This window comes from Rosa rugosa, chromosome 5 (assembly GCF_958449725.1).
Source record: "Rosa rugosa chromosome 5, drRosRugo1.1, whole genome shotgun sequence".
NCBI lineage: Eukaryota > Viridiplantae > Streptophyta > Magnoliopsida > Rosales > Rosaceae > Rosa > Rosa rugosa.
The window spans coordinates 20,735,800-20,746,919 of record NC_084824.1 but is presented as its reverse complement, the minus strand read 5'-3'; the positions used below and the strand labels follow the sequence as shown (position 1 = coordinate 20,746,919).

The 11,120-nt window shown below is 42.4% G+C and overlaps 1 protein-coding gene across 1 annotated transcript; it reads right to left on the bottom strand.

The window, feature by feature from the left end:
• Window positions 1-9,034: 9,034 nt before the first annotated feature.
• LOC133712402 (probable 2-oxoglutarate-dependent dioxygenase AOP1) lies at window positions 9,035-10,904 on the bottom strand. The gene is made up of 3 exons (XM_062138508.1): window positions 10,335-10,904; window positions 9,729-10,044; window positions 9,035-9,492 (listed from the first exon to the last, which is right to left on the bottom strand). Exons 1-3 carry the CDS (start codon window positions 10,871-10,873, stop codon window positions 9,232-9,234), a joined length of 1,116 nt encoding a protein of 371 aa, XP_061994492.1. The 5' UTR covers window positions 10,874-10,904; the 3' UTR covers window positions 9,035-9,231.
• Between the last annotated feature and the right edge of the window lie 216 nt (window positions 10,905-11,120).

The following is an 11,120-nucleotide window of genomic DNA, read 5'->3' as shown; positions in this document are numbered from 1 at the left end:
TTCTCTCATCAATCTCTCTCAATACCAATATACTTAAACACGTTATCAGCACGACTCATAGCCACAAAGCAAAAACCCGAAATCTTCTTCATCAAAACTGCCGAAGCCTCCTAGCCCGTGCTAGCCGAAGACCGCAGCCCCTGCTGCCCTGCGCGTTGCTCCTGCAGCCACACGCCCTGCGTCACTGCCTGCTGCCCCCGCAGCTCCTGCACATCGCTGCAGCCCGCGCGCCCGTGCGCCTGCAACCTCGCACAGCAGCCCCTGCTGCCCTGCGCGTCTCTGCGGCCCCTGCTGCCCGCCTGCTGCCTTTGCAGCGTCCCCGCGCCCCTGCGCACGCTGCTGCTTGCCCACACGTCCGCGCGTCTGCAGCCCTGCATCACTGCCCCTGCAGCTCTGCCGTGCCCCTGCTGCCCCTGCAGCTCTGCCGTGCCCCTGCTGCCCCTGCAGCGCACCTACCTTAGCAGCTCCTTTTCTCACCTGCTACAACTCGCTGCAGCTGCAATATCACTGCAGCACCTACTGCCCCTGCTGCGAGCCTTCACCCCATCACGCCTGCATCGACACGCGCGTGATCCAAAACCAACAAGTAAGTATCCAAAAGAGTAAGTTTTAAAGTTCCTAATTTGAAATTCTTTCTTTTTCTCGGGGACTTAAAAACCTCCCTTCTTCTTCATCCCACCTTTCATAGAACGTGGGTTCGATTCAAAGCCGAATCGTGGGGATTCGCGCTATTAACGAACTAAGAGTGTTCGTAAAAGACTTCGGACTAAGGGCATCCGCAAGCATCGATTTATGACCTTATAAACATCATTGTTTCGGTCTAATCCAATTTTCTTGGAAATCGATTTCTTGGTAGCATAGCTCGGAAATCTTAATATTTAGTTGTCGTGGAAGTTTTAAACTCCGAAACTAATATATTCCTTCTTCTTATTTCAGGATGTCGAAACTTGACTTTCCTGCACTTACCTCAACTGGCTCGGAATATCATAGTTGGGCCACGGATGTTGAGCACCATCTCACTTCAAAAGGGATCCTACCCTTAATTCAAGCTCCTAATCCTACTCTCATATTTGAGCGTACGGCTACGAACAATGCCACCGCCCTCATCTTGATGAGGCGCCACATGGATAAATCACTCCGATTGGAGTACATGGCAATCAAGGATGCTAGAGAATTATGGGTCGCGCTAGAAGAGCGATTTGGAAATATCAAGGATACCCTCCTCCCTGACTTGAAAGTTCAATGGGGCAATCTACGATTCGCCGACTTCAAGTCTGTAGCTGAATATAATTCAGAAGTTCTACGCCTCAAAACCATGTTGGGGTTCTGTGGACAACCCGTCACAGAGCAAGAACTAATTGAGAAAACTCTCTCCACCTTCCCCGTCTCAGCAATTTTGCTCTCAAAGCAATATCGAACGGAATTCGATACTAGACGGCTCACGAGATTTCATCAGCTCATTACTGTAATGTCTGTAGCTGAAAAACATGATAATATCCTCGTGAGAAATTATAATTCAAGGCCTATAGGAACTAAGAGCGTTCAAGAGGCGAATTATAATAATGCACCCAAAGGAGGGCGCAAGGAGCGGAACCCTAAGAACCAGGGACACAACGGACGTTCTGGTCCATATAACCGCCCTACAAAGGAAGGTACTCGTCAGAATGAAGGACGATCACGTGGCAATACATGGCAACGTGGGAGAGGAGGCCGTGGGGCTCCAGGACATGGAGGAACCACCCAAGGCCGTGGGAATGGCGCCAACTCCTATAGGGGACGCCACCCAAGTGCAAACAATGCACCTCAATTAAAGGGAGGAAATCACAATGACATGTGTCATCGATGTGGATCTAGTGAGCACTGGTTCAAACAATGCAAAGCAAGCAAACAATTAGCAGCGCATTACAAGGCATTTAGAGACTTCAGAGAACATGAAGCCAATTTTGCCGAAAATATAGAAGAAGATGGTGATGATGCCAACGTCAATCTCACCATAGCGGACTTCAAATCTGACAAAGAATTGCACAAAGATGCTGCAGATTTTGATTAGTATAGTCCTTTACTTTTCCAAGAATTATGTAATGGCAATTATGCCTTAAATCAATAAAATGACTTATTGTATTAACTTTTTCCCTCTAGGCGTACTCAAGAGTACTTGTGATGTCTAGGCAAGGTTTGATCTGAGAGAACGGTTTTAAAAGTGAGCAACGCTCCACCAAAATCTCGCCTTACCTTACCTGGTCACAATTAAATTGAAATTACCGAACGGATTGAGTGACTACGATTTGTCTACAGTTTGATTTTTATATTGGATTAGATTTTGGTCAAGAAACTTTGATGTAATCATTGGCTATTTTAATAAAGTTTTCGATTTGTTCTATACAATGTCTTGGACATATTTTTAATTCGAACTTTATTATTTTTCAGTATGTTTCCTGGAGAGCTAGAATGCCTCGTGGATAGTGCAACTACACATACTATCCTTCGAAATAGACAGCTATTTCTATGGATGACACCATCTCGATCTTCCGTGACTACGATGGCTGGATCATCTCGATTGATCCATGGTCGAGGACCAGCCCAATTTATGTTGCCAAATGGCACGACTTTAAATGTCACCGAAGCTCTTTACGCTCCTAGGGCAGGAAGAACCCTATTGAGCTTCAAAGATATAAGAGCCAATGGTTTTCATGTGGAAACACATTGTGAGAATGGACAAGAGTTCCTTTGCATCACCTCTAATGACTACGGACATAAACGAGTCTTAGAGAAACTTATGTGTCGCTCTAGTGGGTTGTACGCAACCACTATTCGAGTCATTGAATCCAACCATGTCATGAGAGATGATTTATGGGATTCCGACACATATAGGCTTTGGCACGACCGTTTGGGACACCCAGGTCGTGACATGATGATCCGTATATTAAAGACTTCACACGGACATCCCTTTTTCAGAACGAAAGGAAGTAAAACTCGAAATTTGGATCAAGGAGGAGCACCTGCGCCTCACGGCGCCTTTCCCCCTCAAGTCCGGCCATCAACGGTCGGCGCCGCCATCCCCCTGCGGCCCAAGGGTGGCTTTGACGCCACCCCTGCTCCCTTGCCTCCAATTTTTACTTCTAAGGTCCATTGTGACTTCATGGCTCAACCAAAATCCTCATTGGTTGTTTCCAAAGCCCATCATTCGTTCTGCAAAGCCTGCTCTTTAGCAAAATTAGGATCGAGACCATCCTATGCAAAGGACACTAAAGAAAATATACCATTCTTGCAAAGAATCCAAGGTGATATTTGTGGACCTATTCAACCATCATGCGGACCATTTCGATATTTTATGGTATTGGTTGATGCATCGACACGCTGGTCACATGTCATGCTATTGTCCACAAGGAACGCTGCATTCGCTGAACTCCTAGCACAAATCATTAAGTTAAGGGCTCACCACCCTGATCATCCTATTAAGTCTATAAGATTAGACAATGCTGGAGAGTTTACATCAAAGACTTTTGATGATTATTGCATGTCCATTGGGATTGATGTTGAACATCCTGTTCCTCATGTTTACACCCAAAATGGTCTCGCAGAAGCCGCCATTAAACGACTACAAATGGTCGCTAGGGCATTGGTAATGCGCACCAATCTCCCTATTTCTGCTTGGGGCTATGCAATATTGCATGCAGCTGTGCTTATTCGTCTGAGGCCCACTGCCACTCAACCCTTTTCTGCGTCCCAGATGGTGACTGGGTATGAGCCTAATGTCTCACACTTACGCATATTTGGGTGCGCAGTTTATGTGCCAATTGCGCCTCCACAGCGCACCAAAATGGGTCCTCAACGACGATTAGGCGTTTACGTTGGTTATGATTCTCCAACGATTATCCGCTACATAGAACCCTTGACAGGCGATCTCTTTACCGCTAGATTTGCGGATTGTCACTTCGATGAGACAGTCTTCCCGTCGTTAGGGGGAGATAAGAACATCAATGTTCAACAGGAACGACAGGAATTGTCGTGGTCTGTCCCCACTCTGTCTCATCTTGATCCCCGAACCGCACAGTCCGAAATTGAAGTGCGGAGAATTCTCGATCTTCAGAACGTAGCAGAATCGATGCCTGATGCGTTTTCTGATATCGCTAAAGTGACGAGATCACATATACCTGCTGCAAACGTGCCTGCAAGGATTGATGTCCCTAAAAGTAGAGGACATGACGCCAACTCAAGAATGCATGAGCATGGCGCCAACGTCCCATCTCTCAATGATGGTGACGTTATGGCTAGGCCCACGGCTCCCGCCAGGAAGCGCGGGAGGCCCATAGGTTCGATGGATTCTCGCCCAAGAAAGAAAGCGAGTTTGGCACAAAATAATCCATTAATCATCGATGTGAATAATCCATCTCATGAGAATGTTCCGGATTATGGTTATGTCCAAGAGACATCATTGGGGGACGCTCCAATGTCAGAACCAACTCCAGAGAATAGAGAGATCTCCATAAATTACACTAGTGTACATGAGATGATGGATAGAAATTCTATGGCGATTGATGATGCATTCGCATATCATATTGCAAAAGGAATTATAGAATATGATGATATCGAACCTCGCTCTGTTGAAGAATGTCAACGAAGAGCAGATTGGCCTAAATGGAAAGATGCGATCCAGGTTGAATTAGATTCACTAACAAAGAGACAGGTATTTGGGCCTGTAACGCAGACACCCCCAAGTGTAAAGCCTGTTGGCCATAAATGGGTCTTTGTTAGAAAGCGCAATGAGAAAAATGAGGTGGTAAGATATAAAGCCCGCCTTGTGGCGCAAGGTTTCTCACAACGCCCTGGAATCGACTACGAGGAGACATATTCTCCCGTAATGGACGTTATAACGTTCCGCTACCTTGTCAGTTTGGTAGTTTCCGAAAAACTTGACATGCAGCTTATGGATGTGGTTACAGCATATCTCTATGGGGATCTAGATTCAGAGATATATATGAAGGTTCCAGATGGACTTCAATTACCCAAATCAAGTGGCTCTAAACCACGGAGCGCGTTTTCAATAAGATTAAAACGCTCACTTTATGGATTAAAACAATCTGGACGGATGTGGTATAACCGTCTAAGTGACTACTTGATTGGGAAGGGATATATTAACAATGAAATATGCCCATGCGTGTTCATTAAAAGAACAAGTTCCGGATTTGCAATCGTAGCAGTTTATGTCGATGACATGAACCTAATTGGAACTCTAGATGAGTTGAAGGAAACTGCTAAATACTTGAAATCCGAATTTGAGATGAAAGATCTTGGGAAAACACGGTTTTGTCTCGGTTTAGAACTCGAGCACCGTAGTGATGGGATTTTGATCCATCAGTCTGCATATACTCAGAAAATTCTAAGGCGCTTTAATGAAGATAAAGCGAAGCCTGCGAGTACTCCCATGATCGGCCGTAGTCTTGAGCCCGGAAAAGATCCTTTTCGTCCAAGGGATGAGGACGAAGAACCCTTAGAGGCCGAAGTGCCCTATTTAAGTGCAATAGGCGCATTATTGTACTTAGCTCAATGCACAAGACCGGATATCTCATTCGCAGTGAACTTGTTAGCTCGACACAGCTCTGCGCCAACACGCCGCCATTGGATTGGTGTAAAGACCATCTTTCGATACCTAAGAGGTACGATTGATATGGGCCTATTCTATCCCTACAGAGAGAAAAGGAATGACGGAAAATTGGGATCGGACCCCAAAAGGCAAAACGCCCCCGTCAATGGAATGGCCGCCGGCCATGTTGCCGCCGCCGGCGCCGCCGCCGCTCATGGTGGCCGGCGTCCTCCTATCTCCCTCCATCAAAACGACAATGATGTCTTGATGGGTTTTGCTGATGCAGGGTACCTCTCTGACCCTCACAAAGGTCGCTCCCAAACAGGTTATGTCTTTACCATGGGAAGCACTGCGATATCTTGGAGGTCTACGAAACAGACCCTTGTTGCTACTTCCTCAAATCATGCAGAGATTATTGCTCTACATGAAGCTGTACGTGAATGTGTATGGCTAAGGTCTGTAATTCGACACATTCAAGGAAGTTGTGGTTTGAAGTCTACCACAGATGAACCTACATGCATTTATGAGGATAATGCAGCTTGTATTGAACAAATGAAGTTAGGTTTCATCAAGGGCGACAACACCAAGCATATATCGCCTAAGTTCTTTTATAATCAGCAACAACAATCACTTCTAAAGATTGAAGTGAATCAAATCCGATCAGAGGATAATGTAGCGGACTTATTCACTAAGTCGTTACCTAAATCCACATTCGAGAAACATGTGAAGAGTATCGGATTAAGAAGGTTATCCGAACTCCCATGATTGTAGCAATCAGGGGGAGATTTCGACATCAGGGGGAGTTACTCAGTCTCGAAGGATCAAGGACGTGTTGCACTCTTTTCTCCTCCTCGAGTTCATTTTTATCCCACAGGGTTTTTCACTTGAGCAAGGTTTTTAACGAGGCAACGGATGAAGCGTCACCACCAAGTTTGAGCGGCACAAGGGGGAGTGTTGAAGGATATTGACACTTAGTGTGCCTAGTCAAACTAGGATAAGTTCTATAGTTGTAATAGGAGAGGTTTCCTACTCCAAGTTAGATAAGGAATCCTTGTACTCTTAGATTATGCACTTTGTAATCCCTATATATAGGGCTCCTATTCTCTATAATGAAATACACTTCTCTCATCAATCTCTCTCAATACCAATATACTTAAACAAGAATCTGATTGTATTCAGGTCTATTGAAATCTATAATTATTTAAGTTATAAAGCAGTTGATTTCTATACCATGAGGAGATTATTTCCAACAAGGAACACGAAGGATCTAGGAGATAAAGACAACTTGACCCATTGTCCATCCTTGGTTTCTAGTACAAGCCCTGAAACTTGATCATCACAAAGGATTGTGCTTATTCAGTGTGAGCTGTGAGCCCTGTCGTGTAATCCTTCGAAGGAGGTGGCATGTATTTCATTAGCCGTAGCAGTGTCTTAGACTCCAGGATCGAGTTTGATTTATCCTCCAGACCATAACTATCAAGAATCATCAAGTTAATCATATCCTTCAGTTCCTCCAGTTGCTTCAGCATAGAAATTACAGTGCTGCAGTTGCAACATAACAACATTAACAAGGAAGTCACTATAACAATAACTGAAGGATGAAACAGTAAATTGGAAATATAATTAAGCAAGGTACCATTGTATATTGTTAGACAACTACTCAACCTCTACACACAAAAAAAAGTGGGAACTTGGGGATTAAGTTGAGCATATTAAAGTATCTGATACCGCGTTAAACAATCAGTAGAGTACAAAAGCATAAACTAGTTTAAGAAGATAGGTAGTTGGACCGACAATATATGTCAAGCTTACGTTGAACATAGTCTTAACATCAATGAGATGACTTACCAAAACTGGTCATGACCGTTAGGCCACATTTGTTCTATCAAGTTTTTAAGGGATTCATAGTTGGAGGCTTCCTCAAGGCCAAAACTCTCATACAGAGGGACCTTGGCATTTGGTCCAATGTAACCCTGGTAAGGTTTTGGATAAGGTTCTTCTTCTTAATTTGTCTCAAGTGGAAGGGTGAAAAGTTGCCTTGACACAGTGAAGGTTTCGGCTCTCAACTGCGGAGGTATCTTATCTTACACAATTTCAAAGCAGCCATAATTTTCACAAGCCTCTCTAACCCTCTTACACAGATGGTACCACTCATCAGTTCCTTGGTCCACTTCACGCGAATTGATTGTGAATGCTATGGCTGGAATCTGGTATTGAGAATCTGAACCCATTTTTTTCCACTTATCAAGCACTTCTTTCGTGTTACAGATGAACTGCTTCTTTTTCTTTACTTATGAGTTTCGTATGATGAGTGGCTTCTTTGTTGAGGGTTTTATCTATATTGCACAGATTTTGAAGTGCCAATGACATGAAACCAAATACACATTTCCTAGTTTCCTACTGTTTAACTTTAAGATAGGGAAAAACAAGGAATAGAAAGGTTGGAAAATCCAAAAAATCCATGAGGTTATAGAATAAGGTCGGATTTATCATCTGGCGGCAACATAGTAGGAAAGCTGTGCTAAAGCTGGCAATTATGCTACGTTGTAATCGTGTTACATATCGAGTTATCTTTCCGTTATGTCACTGCTATTTCAAAACAAATGCAGCTGTCAGTAGGGCGCTCTTTGCTAGTTGGTGCTTGTTAGAATACAAGTATTGTGTAGATTCCTGATATTATTTCGGGACATGCATACTCTAGTTGCTTATTGTAATCAGGGGTTTAGGCTCAATGTCCCCCCCTTGTATTCGACAGTTTCATTAATCAAGGCTTGAGGGCAGCTGCACCAGCCCTTCATTCAAAAAAAAAAAAAAAAAAAGAATACGATCGATGTTTACTATAAAACGCTAGCATAGAACAAAAGAACTATAAGGTATGTTATACAATGTAAACTAGAATACAAATACGAAGTATTTATATCCAAGGTCGTCCACAGCAGTCCTTCCAAATCTATCAAACCATGGTCTGCTATTATATCCAAACTCTACCTGAATTTCCATGTTAATTATTAATTTTTTCTCAAGTTATTCATTGATTGTCTTGTATATCTTACTTTTAGGCAGCAATGAAAAGCATTCGCCAAATTCATTTATAAACTTCCAATCATCAGCCAAAGCTAAAATAGTACTTTACTTGACAAAAATGGCTTGATTCCCTTGGCCAATGGACATCAGATAAAACCCTGCAAACCTTATCGATCTGCTATCATTAGCTTCAAGTCTTTACTTTCTTGTTAAAGATTACATTTTTCGGTTGCACATTTCTTTTGTGGTTGTCTTCTATCACCTTAGTTTTAGGCAGCAATCAAAAGTGACCAGAGCATCAAATTCAGAACAAATTATTGAATAAAGATTTGCACAGAGAAGGAGCTGAACCCTCTAGACTGCCATACTGGCTTTGATGACACAACATGTATCATGTCAAAGAAGTTGGGAGGAATTAAACCACTATGAAAGTTACTATTCCACTTCCAGTTCTTTTACTAGTTGAAAAAAAGTGCCACCATATAGTATATTAGAGAGGTGATTACAATGCCAAAGTTGGATAGAGACAACAACGTTTATTTTAGATATTTCTAATGCTGGTATTCTGCATAAGGTTTGCAGACTGCAGATACAAATTTGTAAGCTCTTCGGTAATTAACATATCAAGTGCTAATTCCAGCATATGCGAAAACTTGCTTTTCTGGGTCAATGGCCCTTCCTTTTTCTGAAGCGAAGAACTTGCTAAAATCTGTATAATCAAAATCTTTAAGAATTTGGGGATGTTCTTCATCTACTAGCTCCTTTTGTGCCTTAATGATGGAACCCTCCAATGGAACTGCAAATGCTCCTAAAGAATATCGTTCTTTTTCTCCACGCATCATCACTCGATGCTTCACAGAATGCATTCTTCCATTGCTCCATGCCTGCAAGTCATCATAAGTTTGCAATTGCATGTTAACCTATATATAACTTTTACATCATCAAATTGTATGATTGTCACACATCAAGGCAAAAGACTTCGAAGTTGTTACCAAGTTGCATAGATCTTTTTCTCTCTGTTTTTGAGAATAAGTTGCATAGGTCTATAACTTATTTTGCTGTATATACATGTTCTATATGTATTTGGATTTATGTGTATTTTAGTTACAAAAATCTATACCATGAGGGAATCTGCAACAAGAAAGACGAAGGAACGAGGAGAAAGAGACAATTTGACCCATTGTCCATCCTTGGTTTCAACTTCAAGACCTGAAACTTGATCATCACAAAGAATTGTGCCCAATCCCTTGTCAGTGTGAGCCCGGAGAGCCTGAGTGTAGTCCTTTGAAGGAGGTGCCAGGTATTTCATTATCCGTAGCAGTGTCTTAGACTGCAAAGTCGAATTTGATTTCTCTCCCAACCCATAACTATCAAGAATCATCAAGTTAATCATATCTTTTAGCTCATCCAGCTGCTTCATCATAGAAATGACAGTGCTGCGGTTTCAAAATAACATGAACAAGTAAAAACTCATGAGTATAACCATAATTTAAGGATGAGGTAACATTGCATGACAAAGCAAGAGCATAGTATACTGTTAGACAAAAGAAGTGGAGAAATGGGGATTAAATTGAGCGCAAAAGGATTTGATAGCATGTTAGACAACCAGTGTCGCAAAATCATAGTTAATAAACAAGACAGGCAATAGATCAATCAACAGTGTATATATATCAAGCTTATACGTTGAATGCAGTCTTAAGTCTTAACATTAAGAAGATTGACTTACCAAAACTGGTCATGACCATTGGGCGATATTTCTTCTGTCAAGCATCGAAGGGATTCATAGTTGGAGGCTTCCTCTAGGCCAAAGCTCTCATACAAGGGAGCCTGGACAGTTGGTGCAAGGTAACCCTGGTAAGGCTTTGGATTAAGGTTCTTTTTCTTTTTCTCAAGTGGAAGGCTGAAAAGTTGCCTTGACACAAAGAAGGTTTCAGCTCTCAACTGCGGAGGTATCTTATCATACACTATTTCAAAGCAACCATAATTTTCACAAGCCTCTCGAACCATCTTGCACAGATGGTACCACTCATCAGTTCCTCGGTCCACCTCCCGCGAGTTGATTGTGAATGCTATGGCCGGAATCTGGTCATGAGAATCTGAACCCATTTTCTCCCACTTATCAAGCACTTCCTTTGTGTTTCCGACGAACTGGTTCTCTCTCTCTTTACTTTGGAACTGTAATTCTAGTGATGAATCTTTTGTTGAGAGGGTTTTATTTATATTGCACGGTTCTTGAAGTGACAATGATTTAAAACCAAATACCATTTCCCCAGTGTTTAACTTTAAATTTGATATGGAAAAGGATGGAATAGAAAGGTTGGAAAATCCAAGAAATCTACGAGGTTATAGAATACTATGTTTACTATAAAGTACGTTAAACGATGTAAACTAGAATACGAAGCATTCAAGTTGGCCACAGTAGTCCTTCCAAATCTATCAAATCATGATCTGCTATTACGTCTCCACCAGAATTTTTTTTTGGTTACATAAAATGGTGGCTGAGTAAGCTACC

What these genes read in the sequence shown, in the direction of transcription:
- LOC133712402 (XM_062138508.1), bottom strand. Translation starts at nt 10,873, where the DNA reads ATGGTATTTGGTTTTAAATCATTGTCACTTCAAGAACCGTGCAATATA. An exon ending in AATGGTCATGACCAGTTTTG is followed by an intron (nt 10,045 to 10,334) that starts GTAAGTCAATCT and finishes TTGAAACCGCAG; the next exon opens with CACTGTCATTTCTATGATGA. An exon ending in TTGTTGCAGATTCCCTCATG is followed by an intron (nt 9,493 to 9,728) that starts GTATAGATTTTT and finishes GATGACTTGCAG; the next exon opens with GCATGGAGCAATGGAAGAAT.